Below are 23,471 nucleotides of genomic sequence, written 5' to 3'. Positions count from 1 at the left end.
TAATGCATGCCTGTAATCCCAGCTACTGGGGACGCTGAGGCGGGAGAATTGCTTGAATCCGGGAGGCGGAGGTTGCAGTGAGCCGAGATCATGCCATTGCACTGCAGCCTGGGCAACAAGACAGAAACTCTGTCTCAAAAAAAAAAGCAAAAAACAAAAAAAACATTTCAGGCTGGGCACAATGGCTCTCACCCGTAATCCCAGCACTTTGGGAGGCTGAGGCAGGCGGATCGCTTGAGCTCAGGAGTTTGATATCAGCCTGGGCAACATGGTAAAACCCCGTCTCTACCAAAAATACAAAAAATTAGCTGGGAATGGTGGTGTGTGTCTGTGGTCTACTCAAGAGGCTGAGATGGGAGGATTGATTGAGCCCTGGAGTTCAAGGCTGTCGTGAGCCAAGATCATGCCACTGCACTCCAGCTTGGGTGACAGAGTGAGACCGTGTCTAAAAATGAAAATAAAAATAAAAACACCACCATTTCACATTCATCATATTGAAAAAAAATACAGATTTGACATATACTAAGTGTTATCTAGAAAGTTGTAAAATGGGAGTTCTTACATCAGTAGTGGGAGCATAAATTTGTGCAATCATTTTGAAGAGCAACTTGTCAATATCTAGTAAGGCTGAATATATACTACTAACCATCAATTCTATCAGATAGAAGCCTAGAGATCCAGGAGCTCAAGCCCAGCCTGAGCAACACAGACAGATCTCATCTGTAAAAAAAGAATAAAGGCTTAGAGAACACTTCAGAGGAAGACATGCCCAAGGATATTCATTCCAGCATTATTCATGCAACCACCATGTCTAATAATAGGGAGATGGATAGATATGGTAAGGCCATCCAGTTAAAATGGATAAACAGGCTGGGAGCTGTGATTCATGCCTGTAATCCCAGCACTTTGGGAGGCTGAGGCAGGCAGATCACCTGAGGTTGAGAGTTTGAGACCAGCCTGACCAACATGGAGAAACTCCATCTCTGCTAAAAATACAAAATTAGCCAGGGTGTGGTGGCAGGTGCCTGTAATCCCAGCTACTCGGAGGCTGAGGCAGGAGAATCACTTGAACGCAGGAGGCGGAGGTTGCAGTGAGCCGAGATTATGCCATTGCACTCCAGCCTGGGTGACAAGAGCAAAACTCCGTCTCAAAAAAAAAAAAAAAAAAAGGATAAACAGGAGTTATTTGTATCAATACAGGTAAAATTTGAAAAAATGCTGAGTAATAAAAGTTTGCAAAATTTTAAAGCAGTATAATATATAATATATATAACAGTATATAATGTTAATAGAAACATATGTAGTAAAAGTATAAAACATACAGAAGGGCTGGGTGTAGTGACTCATACCTATAATCCCAGTACTTTGGGAGGCTGACGCAGGAGAATCTCTTGAGGCCAGGAGTTCAAGACTAGCCTGGGCAATACAGGAAGACGTCACTCTTTAAAAAATTTTAAAAGGCCAGGTGTGGTGGCTCATGCCTGTAATCCCAGCACTTTGGGAGGCCGAGGCAGGTGGATCAGGAGGTCGGGAATTCAAGACAAGCTTGGCCAAGATGTTGAAACCTCATCTCTACTAAAAACACAAAAATTAGCCGGGCAGGTGCCTGTAATCCCAGCTACTCCGGAGGCTGAGGCAGGAGAATCGTTTAAACCCAGGGGCAAAGGTTGCAGTGAGCCGGGATCCCGCGATAGAGTGACACTCCATCTCAAAACAAACAAACAAACAAAACAAAACAAAACAAAAAAATTAGCCAGGTGGTCCCAGCTACTTGGGAGGTTGAAATAGGAGGATTATTTGAGACTGGGAGTTTGAGACTGCAGTGAGCAGTGTCCGCACCACTGCACTTCAGCCCGGGTGACAGAGTGAGACCCTGTCTCAAATAAATAAATAAATAAATAAATATATACAAATAACAAATATCAGATATATAGTAAGGCCAGGAGCAAGGTCACTGTGGTTATAACAAGGTAATATGAGATATCATTGTGTTGTTGGAATTGTTCATTATCTTTTTATTTTCATTTATTTATTTATATTTTGTTTATTTATTTATTTGAGACGGAGTCTCATTCCATTGCCCAGGCTGGAGTGCAGTGGTGCCATCTCAGCTCCCTGAATTCTCCACCTCCTGGGTTCAAGTGATTCTCCTGCTTCAGCCTCCCTAGTAGCTGGGATTACAGGCACCCACTACCATACCTGACTAATTTTTATACTTTTAGTAGAAATAGGGTTTCACCATGTTGGCCAGGCTGGTCTCAAACTCCTGACCTTAAGTGATCCACCCGCCTCTGCCTCCCAAAGTGCTGGGATTACAGGCATGGGCCACTGCACCCGGCCTTTTAAAAAAGTTTTATTTATTTATTTTGGAGACAGGGTCTCACTCTATTGCCCAGGCTGAGTGCAGTGTCATGAAGAAGGCTAACTGCAGCCTCAACCTCCTGGGCTCAAGGGATACTCCTACCTCAGCCTCCTAAGGAGTTGGGACTAGAGGCACACACCACCATGCCTGGCAAAATGTTAATTTTTGTAAAGGCGAGATCTTTCTATGTTGCCCAGGCTGGTATTGAACTACTGGGCTTGGGTGATCCTCCCGCCTTGGCCTCCCATAGGCACTGTGCCCAACCTCTGTTCGTTATCTTGACTGCTCTAATGAATAGAAAAACTTACACAGGTGATAAAACTGAATAGAACTTAATATACATACCACACACACACACACACACACACACGCACAAATGAGTACAAATAAAACTGGATAAATCTGAATAAGATAAGTGAGTATCAATGTAAGTATTCTAGTTATGATATTACACTACAGTTTTGTACAATGTCACCATTAAGGGGGAAACTGGGCAAAGTATACAAAGGATCTCTGTATTACTTCATACAATTGCATGTGAATCTACATTTGTCTCAAGAATTTTAATTTAAAAATGTTAAATATGGTAAAATGTTAACTGTCAGATCTGGGTGGAGGGTATGTTATGTATTCCCTGCACTTTTTTCATATTTAAAAGAAAAAAGCAACGTCTGGAACCCACTACAGAACTGATTCAATCACCAGAAGCAGAAGTAGAGATCAGTCATCTATACAGTCCCTAACTTACGATGGTTCAACTTGAGATTTTTCGACTACAGTCGTGCAAAAGTGATACACATTCCATAGGGACTGTATTTCAAGCACCCATGCAACCATCATTTTTCACTTTTAGTACAGTTTTCAATAAATTACATGAGATATTCAACACTTTGTTGTAAAATAGGCTTTGTGTCAGATGATTTTGCCCAGCTGTAGGCTAATATAAGTATGCTAAGCACATTTAAGGCAGGCTAGGTTAAACTATGATGTTTGGTATGTTAGGTGTCTTAAATGCATTTTTGACTTCTGATATTTTCAGTTTACAATGCATTTATTCGGACATAACCCTCTCATAAGTTTGGGAGCATTTGAATTTGTAAAAAGTTTCCGTCATTATTCTCAAGCAAAGCCAGGATTGTAAATCATCTGTTACTTTGGAGTGAGACCAAACTGGGTTCAAATCCTGGACCCAGCAATCACTTGTCCTGTGACCTATGGCAAATTACTTAACCTCTTTAAGTTTTAGCCTACTCATATAAAGTGGAAATGTAATAGAACCTTGGTAATCCACTTTTTGGGATATATAACATATCTTCTGCTTCCATAAGTATAAGCACATCCTTGACTGATGCAGGAAGCTAGCTTACTCCTTTTCCTAATGTCAGGCAATGCTGCTCATATACAGTGCTGCTCCTCTTATTCTAGTAACTGCTCCTCCCCATTTTGAGCTTAGCGTTCTCACTACTCCTTCCATCTGGTTGTCATGTTGTTGATTCCACCTCTGGCTGAGTAGTATGTATCTCAGATCTGGCCAATCTGAAGCTAGCATTTCTAAGGCTGCAGGGATTAGTTAACAGATGGTCAAACTACCCCACTTGAGCCAATGTGACAAGATGGGATTTTTGTTGAGATTCTTGGGAATCTTGAGATAGATGTTATTTTCCCACTAGTTTTTTAAAACTGACAGGATGTATGTTAGGTATACTAACATTTTTGTATGTGGAAAGACACAAACTAAGAATGGAGTCAACAGAGAGAATATGAACTGAGAGAGAAAACGGGTCTTGCATTAAATCAGACCAAAAAGCAAGCCAAACTACTATGGGACTCTTCAGTTATGTGGGCTAATGAATTCACTTTTTGCTTAAGACAATTTGGATCAAATTTTATTTCACTTATAACACCAAAGATTCTACTGACTTAACCTACTTTGAAAGGGTAGTTGAGAAGATTAAATAAAGTAAGACATGTCAAGCAATAACTTTGACTAGAAACAAATACAACAACAGGCTGGGTGCGGTGGCTCACATCTGTAATCCCAGCACTTTGGGAGGCTGAGGTGGGCGGATCACGAGGTCAGGAGTTCGAGACCAGCTTGACCAACATGGTGAAACCCTGTCTCTACTAAAAAATTAGTTGGGCATGGTGGCAGATGCCTGTAATTCTAGCTACTAGGGAGGCTGAGGCAGGAGAATCACTTGAATCCAGGAGGCAGAGGTTGCAGTGAGCCGAGATCTTGTCATTGTACTCCAGCCTGAGTGACAGGGTGAGACTCCGTCTCAAAATAAATACATACATACATACATACATACATAACATAAATAACAACAATAAGACTGTCTTTCTACTTCCAGAGCCATACCCTTTGACTTATAAGGGATGCTAGTTTGTTCCAGTTATTAATGTCAGACAATGCTGCTAGTATAAAATAGAAATAAATAGGTAATCTGATTTGTTGCCAATTAATATTTTTTTTTTTTTTTTTTTTGAGCCGGAGTCTCGCTCTGCCGCCCAGGCTGGAGTGCAGTGGCCGGATCTCAGCTTACTGCAAGCTCCGCCTCCTGGGTTCACGCCATTCTCCTGCCTCAGCCTCCCACGTAGCTGGGACTACAGGCGCCCGCCACCTCGCCCGGCTAGTTTTTTGTATTTTTTAGTAGAGACGGGGTTTCACCGTGTTAGCCAGGATGGTCTCGATCTCCTGACCTCGTGATCCGCCCGTCTCGGCCTCCCAAAGTGCTGGGATTACAGGCTTGAGCCACCGCGCCCGGCCGCCAATTAATATTTTAACCATTCAGTTAATACAAGGGAGAAAGATAAGGAAATCCCTACAAAACTTTAAGTTTCTTTGGAAAGATACTCCTGCCTGTGGAACAGTTTAATCTTTCTTGACTTTTGCCTTTCTTCAAGGTACCTTTCCCCATTCTTTGTTTCTTCAAAACCATTACCTAATAGGACTCCTAGATCCATTTTGAAGAATTTCCTGACTACTTCACAGGCATGATTTCTTCTGAAGTTTTTTTGCAATTAGGGTCTTTGCTAGACATCTGATACTTACGTGCTGTTTTATACTATTAGTAATACTAACATGTATGATTGCCTTATGTCTCCAACAAGACCAACTTTCTTGAGTAATTGAGTCTTTCTCTTTCCCATTGCACCTAACACAGTTATGGGCACTAGAATGTAAGCTCCCTAATTTAGAAATTTTTGTTCATTGGAGTATTTGCAGTGCCTAGAAAGCGGCCAGAACATAACAGGTAATCAATAAGCATCTGTGGGGCCGGGCATGGTGGCTCACACCTGTAATCCCAGCAATTTGGGAGGCCGAGGTGGGCAGATCACTTGAGGTCAGGAGTTCAAGACCAGCCTGGCCAACATTGTGAAACTCCATCTCTACTAAAAATACAAAAATTAGCCAGGTATGGTAGCATGTGGGTATAGCCCCAGCTACTTGGGAGGCTGAGGCCCGAGAATGGGTTGAGCCCAGGAGGCAAAGGTTGCAGTGAGCTGAGATCGCGCCACTGCACTCCGGTCTGGGCGATGCAGCAAGACTCCGACTTAAAAAAAAAAGCACCTGCAGGACTCATGAGAATGAACGGTAGTTCTTTAAAAATTCTTGTTGATTAACTGGATGACTGAGAAGCCTTCAGGGTAGATAGTTTTCCCTAAGAAGCCTCCAGTCTGTTTCTAGAACCTTCAGATCAGTTTTCAAAGTTTTAAGGACCAACGCTGGTTAGAGATGAGTTGGAACAAGGATGACAGACCAGTGAATCTGAATACAAGGAGAGCTCAGGACAAGGGAGCTTTCCTCTCTGACCACAGCTTCCTATCACAGTTCCCAATTTCCAGTTCTTAATATGTCAAACACCAACATTTAATAATTCACACAGTCTGCTACCCTTTTTTGGGCCATATTTGATTTTTTTTTCTATCGAGCATTCTGTTGTCCCATACTTCATGATGCCTTGAGATGTTACCATTGCTATGAGCTCAATTCAGTTAATTCTGTGCTTTGACAGCTACTATGTACCTCTATTTGATCTTTGGACTTTTTTCACCCCAATTTATCACTGCCTGACTGATCTTTCTAGAGTATCACTTTCATGATGCTACTACCCCTATTCAAAAGTCCTTAATGATTGCTGTACATCACCTACTTAAAAGATTTCAATTTCTTAGCTTTGTGCCCACAGCCCTCAGTGACCAAGTCCCCGGTAATCTATCTTCCCTTTAATTATCCAGAACTCCAAAACAGAACTTACTAGTGTTAACTACTCAAATGTACTCATGTCCCCCCAAATCACCTTGTTTTTGTATCTTTGAATTTATTTTTGCTCATGTGACCTAAATATCCCAACTTCTCTAAGTTCCTCTTTTTAATGTGCAAATTACAATTCTGCAAGACTCCTCTCTTTAAGTAGCTTTTGGAATTTTTGAAGAATGTTCTCAGAAAGTCTCAGAAAACCATTCTGTGGTCACTTGTCACCATGGCCAGTTGTCTCACTCCAGACAACCCCTCTTCTCTCACTTGATCACAGTTTGCTTTTACAAAGCTGGCTTCTACAGGCTGTGGCTACTGCTCTCTAGGGACAATCTTTGCCACAGGCATATTCCTGGGCTGCATATCTAATCCCATGCTGGGCAGCTAAATCCAGACTACAGTATGAATCCAGACTATAATAGTTTGCAAAATTTAACAAAAGGTTGAAGTATAACTAGAGGGATGACTGTACAGTAAATTTAAGGTGGGCATCTAGGTATGAAGGCTGCTAGAGTCCGCCAGCTCAGCCCCGGCAGAGGAGGCTTCCATGCTGATGATCTATGACCTTCAGCACCAACCTTTCCCCCCCTCACTTTCCACACTCTGCACAGTTGCACTTCAAAGGCCAATTTCTCTCTACCAACAGTACTGTGTCTGTCAGAGAATGGATATTTATTGTCTTTCAAGTTCTAGACATTGTGGACACAAAGGTAAACAAAACAGACACAGTACCGGTTTTCATGAAAGATATTAAACAAATTATGACAAGTAGCTGAGCAAATAGTTCCAAGTGTACAAATGCTGCCAAAGAAATACCTGGAGTCCATGCTCAGGACCTCTACATTCTCTGGGGCCTCCAAAGAAGAAGAACCCATTTTCCCATCTCTTATACTCTATCTAGTCAAATTAATAATAATCTGTACAAAAGCAATTCTGGCCCCAAGAAGATAGCTCTTTACATTATTATGCAGACAGTTAACTGTTTCTCTTTTTTTTCTTATTTCCGCAGTAGAGAATGAATGCAGCCAAAATTCATGAGCAGTTAAACTATGTGCCTGGCATCATTCAAAGCCCAACATATGTATTAATTTATATAATTTTCCAAAAAACTTATGAGGTAGTCCTATTATTATTATTTTTTTTATTTTTATGTTTTTTTTTTGAGATGGAGTCTCGCTCTGTCGCCCAGGCTGGAGTGTAGTGGCGCGATCTCGGCTCACTGCAACCTCCACCTCCCGAGTTCAAGCCATTCTCCTGCCTCAGCCTCCCGAGTAGCTAGGACTACAGGCACCCGCCACTACGCCTGGCTCTTTTTTTTTTTTTTTTTTTGTATAGATGGGGTTTCTTTGTATTAGCCAGGATAATCTCGATCTCCTGACCTCGTGATCCATCCGCCTCGACCTCCCAAAGTGCTGGGATTACAGGCGTGAGCCACTGCGCCCTGCAAGGCAGTCCTATTATTTTTTTCCATTTTATAGAAAAGACAATCAAGGTGCAGAGAGTTAAGTAACCAGCTCAAGGTCACACAAGTAATGGCAAATTTAAAAATCCAGGCAACCTGACAGCCCAGCCCAAACTCTTTATCACTATTCTGTTATGCCTTACAATATAGATAATTTACATAAACACAAATAAATCATCAAACGATTTTTCCAAAACAATGGAGCAATCTTTCCTCAAAGGTCCTATCTACCTCCACCTTTAGAGCTGAGAAAAAATAGTGGCAATTCCTCAGTATCACTTTCCCATCTGTTGCCTCTGAACTTACATCTGAAGGCCAGGCCCAGAGTACTCTGCCACATCATGCACTCCCTTCAACTGCTGTTCTCTTCCGTTGTTGAAATCCCACCAGTCTTTCCATAGAAGCCAGACTAAGCCTATCTTAGCTCAGAGTGATCTCTTCTATCTCTGAATTCATGTAACAATCACTACTGGTAGTCACACTCTTAAAGAGTACCTTCCTAAATAGGTTTATAGGGAGTGTATGTTTCCCCAAAGTAAACTGCCCAGTGCCTTGCATAGATTTGGTGTTCAAAAATAATTATTGATTGGCCGCTTGATTGATCAAAAGGGTCTCCAGGTCATAGGGAACTGTGAGGTAAGCAGCAAAGCTGGTAGCAAACAGACATTTCGGTTCTTGATTTTATGTTTTTATGTAATTAAAAAAATCTATGGGTATTATGAGCATATCTGGAAAGTAGTTATTCATTCAATAAACATTTAATATGCTAAGGCATTGTGCTAGGTATTAGAAGTAAAACATACTCTTTCTCCTGAGCTCTATACCCAAATTGCCAGCTGCATTCCAGATTCAAATCCAGGTTCAAGTCCAAGATTATCATCTTTATCCCACAACACAGAAGCACATCTTTCAAACTTGCTCCTCCTCAAAACCTCAACATTTCTTACAGGCTTCCCATGACCCATGGGATATATGTCAATGATTTTTGCCATCAAAAAAACCCAAAAATCTAGGTTATACATTCATTCTATGAATGAAATAAGGAACAGTACTAAGATAACCTGCTTCTCACTGTTTGAACAGCCTACTAATACCATCAGGCCAACTTTCTCTGTTTACATGTAGCTCTTGTATTAGCTGTGGGACGGCTGCAGCCTTAATTTATTATGTGATAAAAGAGTTTACGACTACTTTCAGAACCTTTTTTTTTTTTTTTGAGATGGAGTCTTGTTCTGTTGCCGGGCTAGAGTGCAGTGGCACAACCTCGGTTCGGCTCAGTGCAACCTCCGCTTCCCGGGTTCAAGTGATTCTCTTGCCTCAGCCTCCTGAGTATTTGGGACTACAGACACGCACCACCACACCCAGATAATTTTTGTACTTTTGGTAGAGACGGAGTTTCACCATGTTGGCCGGGATTGTCTTGATCTCTTGACCTCGTAATCCGCCCGCCTTGACCTCCCAAAGTGCTGAGATTACAGGCGTGAGCCACCGTGCCAAGGCCCAGAACACTATCTTTTTATTGAGGCTTTTAAGTGGAACAAATAAAGCAAAAGAATTGTTATGCTTTTCCTAGCTTTAGAGATGTAAATGCTTGTGCAATGAAGAAATGTAATTAAATGAAACAAGTTAAATAAACTAACAAGTTATATTAATGATCAGTAGTAGAAATGTTTAGTTTTCTGCTACATTTGCAATCCAGAATTAATTAGCTTATAAATTAAAATACATGGAAAATTGAGGATTCACTTGAATCACAATGCAAATTAGAACTAGATTTCTAGTTACAAGGAACTCCTTGTAACTTTTTGTAAAAATTCCACAATTTTTTTGGTATAGATTTTATTAGGGATGAAATTTGATCCCCAGTTAGTATTCCACACAAATTTTTAAAAAGGCATCTTGGTGTTTGCTTTCTTTTGCTCTAAGTAGGTTCCTTACATTTTTCTTGAATTAATTTGCAAAGTAAATGTTTATCTATTAGTGTTAAAAGAGAAAAATGATAAATAAAAAATAGTAGAGGTACATAATTTGAAAGAGCATTAAGACATGTCTCCCACACCATAACAGTGGTATAAAACATGAAGATGACGCCTGATAGGATCCACAATAAAGTAAGAAAATGTCTGTTCATGATTCTTAGATGAAGGATAGCACATACCAGCAGAATCCTGAAAAAGACAAACCTAAATTATTATTATTATTTTTTAAATTTTATTTATTTATTTATTTTGAGATGGAGTCTTGCTCTGTCACCTAGGTTGGAGTGCAGTGGTGCCACCTCGGCTCACTGCAACCTCTGCTGCCTGGGTTCAAGCAATTCTCCTGCCTCAGCCTCCCGAGTAGCTGGGATTACAGGTGTGTGCTGCCACGCTCGGCTAATTTTTTGTATTTTTAGTAGAGACAGGGTTTCACCATGCTAGCCAGGATTTTCTCAATCTCCTGACCGCCTGTTCCACCCGCCTTGGCCTCCCAAAGTGCTGGGATCACAGGAGTGAGCCACCGTGCCCGTCAACATTTAGGGCATTCTTATTTATCTGCCCTGTAAATGATGGTTTGACAGACTAAGAGAACTGTGTTCTACTCCATCTGAGTCACAGATTTAGGTCTAAAATAAGCAGGCAATGTTATTAGATACAGATGACAGAAAGGAGCCAGGGAAGAAAGTTCAAACTGTTCTCCAAACAAAAGCATACTCTATCAACTTTTAATTTTAACAAAACTCTAAATAACATTGTCTTTTCTCCTAGGCATAACATTGTCCTAATTGTTAACTCCAGTTGTAACAACTGTATTAACAAAAAGTAATTAAATTCTTTGTTTGCAAAAGTTCTCTCATACTTACGTAGGCTGAAACTTTAAAGACAGAAGAGGTAATTTGTATTTTCTTGGTTTGAGGATTCTTTCGAACACTAAAAAAGGAAGAAAAGGTGCTTTTAACATATAATAGGCATTGATATATACATTTAAGTAATGATCCCTTTTAGTATTTACATATTCTTATTCATATAGAACATGGAAATACATACTATCCAACTAAGTGGTTTAAAAAATGGCATCTGAGGCTTCAACCAAGAATGGGCAAGGTCAACTGAATTGAAATAGCAGAAAATTGAATCTTACAGGTAGAAGGTTTAAAGTCAGTCTGAGACTCAGATGATGAAATTACCTTCACAGGCCACAGAGACAATTATTGGACAAATAGGGATTGGTAAAAATCAGACTGAAGTGTAGACAACCATATGGGGGTAGATAAAAGCATGCTAGACTGAAGACGTAAACAATGCAAATACAAATGCTAGTGCTGCCACTGACCTGCTCTTTCACTTTAAGTAAGATTAACCTTTCTGAGCCTCAATTTTCTCATATGTAAATTGGGAATAATATGTTCCTTTTAGTATATGAAAATCAAATGAGATAATGTATACAAAAACTATTTGTTGGCCCGTCACGGTGGCTCAAGCCTGTAATCTCAGCACTTTGGGAGGCCTAGGTGGGCGGATCACCTGAGGTTGGGAGTTCGAGACCAGCCTGATCAACATGGAAAAACCCTATCTCTACTAAAAATACAAAAACTTAGCCTGTAATCCCACGTACTCGGGAGGCTGAAGCAGGAGAATCGCTTGAACCCGGGAGGCGGAGGTTGCGGTGAGCCAAGATTGCACCATTGCACTCCAATGTGGGCAACAAGAGCGAAACTCCATCTCAAAACAAAAACAAAAACAAAAACCCAAACAACTATTTGTTAAATTATATATTGCTAAGTTATATCATATTAAAAATAATTTTTTCTCAGTAGCTTTCTTTCAGTTACTCTCCTCACAAAAGATTTCCTGTGGCAATATGTAGTGAGAAAGCAAACTAAGGATTGAGAAAATAAGCTACAGATATATATTTAAAATTTGTTACATATATAAATAAATATACACACATTTTCTAATGCTTTACAGTTTGTAAAACATTTTTTACACAATTTTTTTAACTTTTTATTACTTTTTATTTTTGTAGAGACAAAGTCTTGCTATATTGCCCAAGCTGGTCTTGAAACTCTGGCCTCAAGAGATCCTTCTGCCTTGGCTTCCCAAAGTGCTGGGATTACAGGTGACGGCCACTGCACCCAGCCTCCAAAATACCTTTATATACATTACCTCATTTAAAGATCACACAACTCATTGAGGTAGGCATTATTTTGCCAATTTTATGGACAATATAACTAAAGAAGCTAAATGATATAATTAAGATAAACTAAATAAAAGTGGTATTTCTGGGAATAGAATACAGGTGACTCAGAGTCCAATCATCTTTCTGCTACACCTCAGCTGCTTATCCCAGACCTATACACTCTATAAATATTTAACACATATGTATCAAGGGTATTATTAATGTGTGACATGTATAGGTAAAATTTGAAGGAAGATACCCTCTTCTCTACTTCTTTATGTGAAAGTACTGCTTCTCCCTCTACTACACATGTAAAAGTAACTGAGAGAGGGAGAGAAGAAGGAGGAGGAGGAGGAAAAAGGAAGACTCAGTTTGAGCGGTGTGTGTGTATGTATGTATGTATGAGCTTGTGTACCTTTTGGGGATGACCAGCCATAGCCATTTCAGGGTTTAAGATTCTTAGGTGGTCTTCATCTCTACTAGATATTTCATTTAGACTTCAACCCAGGATTAAATTGATTTCCAAATATTTCTATGACATAGGTCAAGTTCATTTTCTTTTGATTTCTCTATTGCTTAACATACTGCTTAAAAGTTGAATACTACTTTTAAGTTTTTGTGCTTACCCAAGGGATGACTATAACCACTATATATAAAATCCTTGCATACACCTATATAATCACCTAGATCAATATAAAGAACGTATCTATGGTTATATCTAATTATAAACATTTATTTGTGGTTGGTTACATGTTATAAACATACATATTCACCAAATTTTATGTATATTTATGATTTGTTCATTTTACTATACATAAATTATTTCCAGTTTGAAAATCTGAGGAAAGAAAAAACTTTGTAAAAGTGCTTATCAAATCAGTTTAGGGGAAAATTTAGTATTTGATACTAGAACAATTACTTAACACCTATAAACATGCACCACAAGTATATCGGCCAGACGTGGTGGCTCACACCTGTAATCCTAGCACTTTGGGTGGCCAAGGTGGGTAGATCGCCTGAGGTTAGGACTACCAGACCAGCCTGGCCAACATGGTGAAACCTTGTCTCCACAAAAATACAAAAATTAGCTGGGCCATGGTGGCATGTGCCTGTAGTCTACTGGGGAAGCTGAGGCACGAGAATCGCTTGAACTCGGTAGGCAGAGGTTGCAGTAAGCTGAGATTGCACCACTGCATTCCAGCCTGGGCAATAGAGTGAGACTTCATCTCAAAAAAACAAAAACAAAAACAAAAATAAGTATATTGTTTTAGAAAGAAACTGCCATTTGTACATTATTAGAAGTCAGTTACTAATAGAAAGAAAGAAATATTATTCCATTACCTCTGATCCTACATTAGTATTACTTTAAAATATCTCTAAAATAATTTGTCTAATTTTTTATAGGCCTAGCAAGAAAGTACAGTTATCATCTGTCCTATATCTCTTAAGAAAAAAGGAAAAGGAAATATAAAGGGATATTGATTAGTGCTCTATGGTGTTCTACTAATAATTGCATTATATCAGATCTTTATCCATTACTAACTCCATCCTCTGATAACCATGGTTTTAAGGATACTGGAACATAATTTCTATATAGTATTTTTTAAAGTGTAATTATATTAATGGTTTGGACATAATATAGTTGTTTCTTGTCAACATTATTTGCGATTATTTCTGAGGATCAGTCCCATATTGACTCTAAACTCCAGGGTGTCCAGACTATTCTAAGTAACTGCACATTTTAAAAAACAAGGACCTGGCTGGACACAGTGGCTCACACCTGTAATCCCAGCACTTTGGGAGGTTGAGGCAGGTGGATCACCTGAGTCCAGAAGTTCAAGATCAGCCTGGGTAATATGGTGAAACCCCATCTGTACAAAAAATACGAAAAACTTAGCCAGGTGTAGTGGTGCGTGCTTGTGATCTCAGCTATTGGGGAGACTAAGGTGGGAGGATTACGTGAGCCCAGGAGGCAGGGGTTTCAGTGAGTTGAGATTGTGCCACTGTACTCCAGCCTGGGCAATAGAGTGAGACCCTGTCTCAAAAAAAAACAAAACGATAAAAAATAAATAAAACAGGCCGGGCACGGTGGCTCACGCCTATAATCCCAGCACTTTGGGAGGCTGAGGCAGGCATATCACAAGGTCAGAAGATCGAGACCGTCCTGGCTAACATGGTGAAACCCTGTCTCTACTAAAAATACAAAAAATTAGCCGGGTGTGGTGGCGGGTGCCTGTAGTCCCAGCTACTTGGGAGGCTGAGGCAGGAGAATGGCATGAACCCAGGAGTCAGAGGTTGCCCTGAGCTGAGATCACGCCACTGCACTCCAGCCTGGGTGACAAGCAAGACTCCATCTCAAAAAAATAAATAATAAATAAATAAATAAAATAGAAAAAAAACAAGGACCTACTGCTTAACTAGTATCTGAAGGGCGTAATCTAAGCTTCTCAGTTCAAATAATAAAATTTCACATCTGGGGTGGATACATGGCTTGGGGGAACTCTCCTGAAACTTTGACAAGAGCATGTGTCTAATGTCTAAAGCAGAAAAGACACAGGCACCATTATTAACTATGTACATTTCTGCATATACATTTTTGAAACGTAATAAAACAATTGATCATTTACTCTTTAACAAAATGGGTGGTTCTAAAGTATTGCTTATTTGGTTTAAAGAAATCTCAGTCTTTTTAAGGAAAACATTTTTAAAAACATTAAAAAGGTATATTTTGGCCAGGTGCGGTGGCTCACGCCTGTGATCCCAGCAGTTTGGGAGGCCAAGGTGGGAAGATCACCCGAGGTCGGGTGTTTGAGACCAGCCTGGCCAACAAGGTGAAACCCCATCTCTATGAAAAATAAATACATTAGCCAGACATGGTGGCTCAAGCCTGTACTCCCAGCTATTTGGGAGACTGAGGCAGGAGAATCCCTTGAACCCAGGAGGTGGAGGTGGCAGTAAGCCGAGATCATGCCACTGTACTCCAATCCGGCCTGGGTGACAGAGTGAGACTCTGTCTCAAAAATAACTAAATAAAATTAAAAAAATACAAGGTGTGTTTTATAGGACCTGTTATAATGGATAAGGACGAAAATATTTTAATAATATTTTTACCCTTTTGTTTGAGTTAGAGACTCCTAAAATCACACTCTGTAGCGTGCTCCCAACATGTACAAACATAAGGGATGGACTGTGCTAGAATGGATTAGCAGTAACGTTTATCTACAAAGGCAGGTTAGAAACTGTAAAGCAGTCATACTTTTTCTTAGCATCTAAAAATGTAGAAGAGAATTGCAGATGAGAATCTGGAGAAGGGAATGTTGGGAAAAATAGCAGTTTCTTCAATGTGTAGGTTCTAAACTTATTTCTACTCCATATATCTCCAACACAATCTCCTCCTCCATAGCACACAGTAGTGAGGAATTCCACAGGTTCATGTGGCTGATGGGGTACAACACGTTGTGGTGGTAGTGGTAGTAGTATGTGTGTGCATGCATGAGTGCATGTGTGTGTGTGTGTGTGTGTGTGTAGCGTGCTAGAAGCAGACTAGCAGGTTTACATGAACTTCAAATAATTAGGACAGTATGTTTGATGTATTAATAGGTATGTACATGCTTTTTCTGAAATTGTTTCTAACATATCTTCGTCCAATAATCTGTATGTGTTGACAATAACTTGTTCATTAAAATCATAGGAAGATTATAGAAACATTTTTCTGTTTTTAAAACCATATCATAAATTGATTGAATAAATAACTAAATTATGCAGTTTGCTGTATAGCCATATGACACAAGGAATGGATGAGAATTAAGGTGCTGAGTATAAGTAAAGTAACAATTATGAGTCCAATGAGAAGCTAATTTTGGTTTTCTCTTATGAAAGTAAAATTATATAACTAACTTTTAAGACCCTTTGCTCTCTGTTGTTTTGCCTATTAAGATGATCCAATATCTTCACAACTGAAAAACCCTACCAAAGAACATTCACTTCAGTTAAAAGAAAGGTATAAACAAGAAATTCATAAGGTTTTAATTCTCATTAGATCTTCAAAAAGAAAAATGCTACCAAAATACCTCAAACTGTATAGCACTGGGATTAATTTGTAAAGGTAAATATTACACCTATATGAAAATTCTTCCACTTCTTTGGAATAAAGGTAATAATTGTTTTTACTATTAGTTAAGCAAACTCAAACATCTGGAGGGATCTCTTGCGTTCCCTTCAGATTTAAAAAGAGGCTTGGTAAGAAAAAAAAGAAGGCTTGGAAGATGGCAGTTGGTAACAGGTCTGAATGAGGACAAAAGCAGAAGAGGTAGATGAAGAATGAGAGGACTGAGAACTAAATAAAAGAGAAAGCCAGAAATCTTTCTAGTCTGGACGAGAGGGGAAAAGTTATGAGACGGAGGTGAGGGTAGTGCTTTTTATATGCTTTGGTTGTTAATATGACCACTGAATAATGTTGTGTGATTCCATCATGGTTAAACAAATAATTTATTCTATTAACTAGAGATTTACATATTGTGATCTAGCAATATTACCTCACTAGATCCTTATAGATAAGCTTTGCTGTTTCCAGATATGGGCTAATCACATCTTCATATTGACAAAGGGCTCCACCAAGGCAAAGATGTTTGAAAAGACAAAACAGGAACTCTTCTCTATCTGGTTGGCTGAATATTTCATATTTTTCGGAGTCTTCCACTAGCAAAACCTAAGATGATAAAATTCATCTTAATGTAACATAACTCAAGGTTTTAACTTTTATGTTTTCAAAGGTTTCATTTTATATACTTAAAAATAATCTTACACCTATTTTAAGAACCAATCTTGAGTCAACTGAAGACAGTAACCTGTAATCTGCATTTATTTGCCTCTATTTTATCATTAGGAACTGACAATCAATGAAAAGAATAAATCAAAATTTAAAACACAGTGGCTAAGTCTTCCCTCCTTCCACTTTATGTCTTTATTCTAGTTTATATTTTTAGTAATTGTTTTAGTGTTATGCCACCTCAAATCTTATTTGGAAATAAATAGGAGCATAAATAAATGAGAACACTTCTCCATCCCATAAGGCCTCCTGCCTTGGCTTCTACCCAGAGACTAAATGGTCATGTTCTAAGCTCTCTCCTCTTATGGAGTTTGGATGAGTATTGTTCTTATTCCCACAAGTACTCCTTTTTGAAACTTTCAGGTGCTGGAGCCTCATATCCAGCTCTCGCTTTCCTGCTCTCTAGTAAGATCACTTCACACATCACCTATTGACATTGACTCTTGCCCCTCTGAGGTCTTACCATCTCATACAGAGAGCAGAAAAACTAGATATGATGTAGGGAATTTTCTTATGCCGTTAGGAAATACAGACCACTGATTCATTTATTGATTAGTGGGCATAAAAAGGTGACCAATGTAAGAAATATATTTCTTCCATTGGATTGTTTATATCTTAGCTACTTTGTCTATTTTTTCTTTTTTTAGAGATGGAGTCTCACTATGTTGCCCAGGCTGGTGTCAAACTCCTGGGCTCAAGTGATCTTCTCACCTCAGCCTCCCTATTTTAAAAAAAGAATGTGAAGGCTGGGCACAGTTGTTCATGCCTACAATCCCAGCACTTTGGGAGACCATGGCAGGAGGATCGCTTGAGGCCAGGAGCTTGAGTCTAGCCTGAACAGCATAGTGAGACCTCATCTCTAGTAACCCCCACCCTCAAAATAAGCTGGATGTGGTGGTGAATGCCTGTAGCCCTAGTGAATCAGGAGGTTGAGGTGGGAGGATTGCTTGAGCTCAGAAGACGACTGAAACGGCGGTGAGCCTGGGTGACAGAGCAAAAAAAAAAGAATGTGAAATAGCTAAAAATAAAACATAGATATAATAAGATCCAAATAATAAAGGACAAAAAACTATGGTCAAGAAATAAAATGAAAAAAATAAATACATATAAACAATTTAGATAGGAGGGATGTCAAAATGGTTGACTAGAGGCATCTGGCACTCACGTTCTGAACAAAGTAGAACCAAAATAGCAAGTAGATAATCACACTTCAAAGAGGGAGTCTAAGAGAGAACACTGGAATTCAACAGAGAGGTGACAGGAAATACACAGGCACAGAAGGAGATGGGATTGGCTGGGAGTCTGAGAGGCTTCCCAATGCAGGGAAATGGTAAGTGAAAGACCCCTAGCAGTCCACATTTCTACTGTGGACCTCTGCAATCCTCACCATGGGAGAGCTCCTCAACCCTCATGGGCCCTGAGACTAGTAATAGGGTGCTGCCTGGAGACCACACAATGGCACTGCTCCAGAGAGGAGCTCATGCTGGCTCCCACAACCCCTCCCCCACCTCCAAGTCCTAAGGAGCTGCAGGATGGCACCATTTTGAGAGTCCAACTCCTACCAGACTGCATCCTTCCTTGGGGCCCAACAGTCCCTGCATTTCCACATCCCTAGATCCCCAATGACATCCCCAAATGTCCACCTGGACTCTGCATGGTGTCTTTTACCCCAGGGAATGAGTAATGCAATACACTGAGGAGGCTGCCCTTGAGACAAAGGGAAACAAAATGTGTGCTCCCCAGAACCTGAAACCCACTTACCTGGGGCTGCTGTTACTGATAGCAACCTTGCCACCACCAGCAGCAGGTCTACCATGCACTTGCATGCTCCCTGAAGATGGAGTCTCCCACCCACAGCTGAGGGGCTGAAGCATACGCCACTGGCAGCAACCTTGTACTCCCCATTCCCTTGGTAGCAGGGCCACTACACACTTGCATGTGCCCTGAAGACTGGCTCTCCCTGCTGTTGCTGCCACTACTGCCATGGCCACTATTACTGGAGGCTAAAATGTATGTTCTCCAGAACCCAAGAGCCACCTGCCAGTGGCTGTAGCCACTGACAGTAACCCCACCCCAAGCCCTGCAGCAGGGCCACAGCTCCCTCGCGCATGCCTTCAGGATGAGCTCTCTCCACTCATTGCCACTGCTGCTGCCATCTGAGCACTTTGCTAGGGGGCTTGAGGATCACCCTGCCCAACTCACAAGAGGCTGCATCTGTATGCAACACTGGGGGACCTGAGGACAGCCCCTCTGGCCTGGCACTGTCCCCCATCCAGTGCCCAAGCACACCCAGGACTCTGGGGTTTGCCCTGTCCCATCCACCACTGCTGATATTTGTGCACTCCTCTCGGGGACCTGAGCAAAGGCCCATTCAACTGGCCACCACCATAGCATACTTGCTCCCTGGGGGCCTGGGGACTGGCCTGCCTAGCATGTCACAGCCACTGCTAATATAAGTGTGCACTGCTTGGGAATTCAAAGGTTGTCCCACCACTGCTACAGCCATCATCCATTTAATGCACACTGCCTGGGGACCCAAACACACATCCACATACCCAGCCCACCACTAACACTGCTGGCATATGAGCAAGCTGCCTGGAGGCCCAAGAGTCAGCCTGCTTGGACCTGCAAACACCACTGCCTGCCTACACTGCTCAGGGGCCCAAGGACAGGTGTGCTTTGGCCAGCTGCTGCCACTACTGGGACCCAAGAACTGGCCTACCTGTCCCCAGCAAAACTTCACCCCAGCCTCTACTAACAATTGCAACCTAAGCCACTGAGGAAACCACAGACACCAGTGATGCTGAGTACACCTCAAAAAATCATATGGAGACTACACTACTGCTTGCACCCAGAATCAGAACCAAAGTGCTCTACCCAACCAACACTATAAGTACATTTTCAGGAAAAAGTTTTCTCCTAAAAAACCCAATCCAATAAATTCAAAGAAGTGACTGTTAAACTAGATGCACAGATATTAATACAAGGACACAAGAAATATGAAAAAGCAAGAAAGATGACACCTCCAAAGGAACACAATAATTCTCTAGCAACAGATTTAATCAAAAATAAATTTATGAGCTATAAGAAAAAAATTCAAAATAATGACTTGGCCGGGCATGGTGTCTCACACCTGCAATCCCAAAACTTTGGGAGGCTGAGGTGGGTGGATCACTTGAGCCCAAGAGTTTAAGACCAGCCTGGGCAACATGGTGAAACCCTGTCTCTAGTCCTGAAAAAAAAATTATCTCAAAAAATTAAAGAAATTAAAGAAGCTCAGTGAGATACAAGAAAGCACAGAAAAAGGATACAAAGAAATCAGAAAAACAATTCAGGATATGAATGAGAAATTCACCAAAAAGATAGATATCATTAAAAAGCACCAAACAGAAATCCTAGAACTGAATAATTCAATGAATGAAATAAAAGATTCAACTGAGAATTTCAACAATAGACTACATAAAGCCAAAGAAAGTGTTTCAGAACCTGAAGACGGGTCTTTTGAAGTAACCCAGTCAGACAAAAAAAAGAGAAAAAGAACGAACAAAGCCTACATTACATATAGGATACCATAAAGCAAACACAGTTTTGAATTATGGGTGTTCCAGAAGGTGGAGAGAAGCCCAAAGGCATAAAAAAAATCTATTTAACAAAATAATAGCTGAAAACTTTTCAATTCTAACAAGAGATTTAGACAACCAGATACAGGAACCTTAAAGATCCCCAAATAAGTACAACCCAAAAATGTCTTCTTGAAGGCACATTATCATCAGACCATCAAAAGTTAAAGAAAAGGAATTCTAAAAACGGCAAGAGAAAAGTGTCTAGTCACATATAAGGAAACCCTCAATAGACTCACAATGGATTTCTCAGAAGAAACCTTACAGGCCAGTAGAGGATGGGATGATTCAAAGTGCTGAGAGAGAAAACAAAGAAAAAAAATGGCAGCCAAAAATACGATACCCAGCAAAATTATCCTTCATAAATGAAAGAGAAAGTATTTCCTAGACAAGTAAAAATGGAGGGAATTTATCATCACTAGGCCTGCCCTGTAAGAAATGGTTAAGGGAGACCTATAACTGAAAGCAAAATTTGAAAACACAGAAAGGATTCAAATATTACCACTGCAGAAAACCACCAAACCACAAAGATAAACAAAAAGAGAAAAAGGAACAAAAGATATCCAAAATAACCAAAAAAATTAACAAAATGACGGAAGTATGTCCTCACATATCAATAATAACCTTGAATATAAACAGACTAAATTTTTCACTTAAAATGTGTAAACTGGTTGAGTGGATCTAAAAAACAAAAAGCATGATCCAACTAACTATGTTACCCATAACAAACTCACTTGACCTGTAAATAAAACAGTAAAAAGGGACAAAGAAAGTCATTATATAATGCTAATGGGGTCAATTCAGTCAGAGGATATACTATTCTTAATATATATGCATCCAACACCAGCAGACATAAATATATAAAGCAAATATTATTAGAGCTAACAGAAGAGATAGACTCTAATACAGTAATAGTTGGGAAATTCAACACCCCACTCTCCACATTAGACAGATCATCTAGACAGAAAATTCATAAAGAAACACTGGATTTAAGCTGCACTGTAGACCAAATAGACATCTACAGAACATTTTATCTAACAGCTGCAGAATATCTATTCGCATCAGCACATGGAACATTCTTCAGGATAGACCATATGTTGAGTCACAAAACAAGTCTCAACACACTTAAAAAATTGAAAACATACCAAGTATCTTCTCATACCACAATGGAATAAAATGAGAAATCAATAACAAAAGGAATTTTGGAAATTATACAAATACATGAGAACCAACAACATACTCCTGAATGACCAGTCAATGAACAAATTCAGAAGAAAAATTTAAACTTTCTTGAACAAATAAAAATAGAAATATAATATACCCATGCCTATGGAATATAGCAAAAGTGTGCTAAAAGAGAATTTTACAGCGATAAATGCCTACATAAAAAAAGTACTAAGACTTCAAATAATCTAATGATGCACCTCAAGAAACTAAAAAAGCAAGAACAAACCTAAAGTTAGTATAAGGAAATAATAAATATCAGAGCACAGATAAACAAAATAGAGACAAAAATAAATAAACAAACAGAAAGGAACTCTAGATGGAGAAAGGCTATCAAAATTCTACCTTACGCTTAACACTACCATACAAGGAAAAAAGAAAATACAATGAATTATACAATGATCAGTGTCTAGTAGAAAGTGCACTTAATTATGAAAATTGATTAAGCTCATTTACAATCTCTACAGAAAACTTACCACAGGTCATTGCATATAAGAAGTATTTAAAAACTCAACTCTATGGTGTTGTCCATACACAGTTTATTTATAATGCCTTGATGAAAACCAAGGCTGGGTATGTCTAGGAAAATATAGGTAAGGGAAAGCAGTCCATATACTTAATTGCTCTCTGGGTGTGCCACAGGTAACACTTACACATCTCCACTTCCTTCCTTCCTCTCTCCTTCCCTCCCTCCCTCTGTAAGAAAATAATGTGTTATTGTGGCCCATGTTTGCAACTATCTGAAGATCTGACTTAAGAGAAAGGTGAATAAAGTACTTAGGAATGAATAGTTAACACATTTCTTACATGAATACTCTCATATATTGAACTGATTAGGCTGTGCAATTTTTGGGGGGGTGGAGGAGACAGGGTCCCACTCTGTCACTCAGGCTGGAGTGCAATGGTGCCAACTTGGCTCACTGCAGCCTCAACTTCCTGAATTCAAGCAATCCTCCCACCTCAGCCTCCCAAGTAGCTGAGACTACAGGTATATGACATCATTACCAGCTAATTTTTTTTCTTTTTCAGAGTCTCGATCTGTCACCCAGGCTGGAATGCAGTGGTGCAATCTCAGCTCACTGCAACCTCTGCCTCCTGGGTTCAAGCGATTCTCTTGCCTCAGCCTCCCTAGTAGTTGGGATTACAGGCATGTGCCACCTTGCCTGGCTAATTTTTGTATTTTTAATAGAGATGGGTTTTCACCATGTCGGCCAGGCTAGTCTTATACTCCTGGTCTCAGGTGATCCACCCGCCTCTGCCTCCCAAAGTGCTGGGATTACAAGCATGAGCCACCATGTCCGGCTCAGCTGTGTAATTTAAAAAAACATAATTAAAAAAATTTTTGGAATGAATGTGAAAACATAATATTCTATGGCTTTTCTCCATCTCCATTCACATACAGATCTCTTCACCAATGTAGCTCTTAGACAGTAGGTCAAACTTCTGAGCCACAGTCAGGAAAGTGGTTGTTAATTAGTACTTACATTACAGTGAGCCAATAGAATCTGTAGTGCTGCACAATGGGGGACGCTTTTTAGTTCAGGCTGAAGCTGGAT

The 23,471-nt window shown here is 39.9% G+C and overlaps 1 protein-coding gene across 4 annotated transcripts in view; it reads right to left on the bottom strand.

The window, feature by feature from the left end:
• Positions 1 to 9,740: 9,740 nt before the first annotated feature.
• Positions 9,741 to 23,471, bottom strand: part of CFAP300 (cilia and flagella associated protein 300) — a 35,756-nt gene continuing 22,025 nt past the window's right edge. For 2 of the 4 annotated variants that reach the window (XM_033206261.1, XM_033206263.1), the window contains exons 5-6: positions 16,779 to 16,951; positions 9,741 to 10,253 (exon numbers count right to left, since the gene is read on the bottom strand). In XM_033206261.1, the coding sequence (XP_033062152.1) occupies positions 10,007 to 10,253; positions 16,779 to 16,951 (420 nt within the window). In that variant the 3' untranslated portion in view covers positions 9,741 to 10,006. Of the gene's footprint in view, positions 10,254 to 10,927; positions 10,995 to 16,778; positions 16,952 to 23,471 lie in introns of all 4 variants that reach the window. The other 2 variants (XM_033206262.1, XM_033206264.1) reach the window with 2 other exon arrangements.

The sequence above is a fragment of the Trachypithecus francoisi genome, unplaced genomic scaffold, assembly GCF_009764315.1.
Source record: "Trachypithecus francoisi isolate TF-2019V2 unplaced genomic scaffold, Tfra_2.0 Lachesis_group8, whole genome shotgun sequence".
Classification (NCBI taxonomy): domain Eukaryota; kingdom Metazoa; phylum Chordata; class Mammalia; order Primates; family Cercopithecidae; genus Trachypithecus; species Trachypithecus francoisi.
Note: the sequence above shows the minus strand (reverse complement) of the source record. Positions and strands in the feature narration are given on the sequence as shown.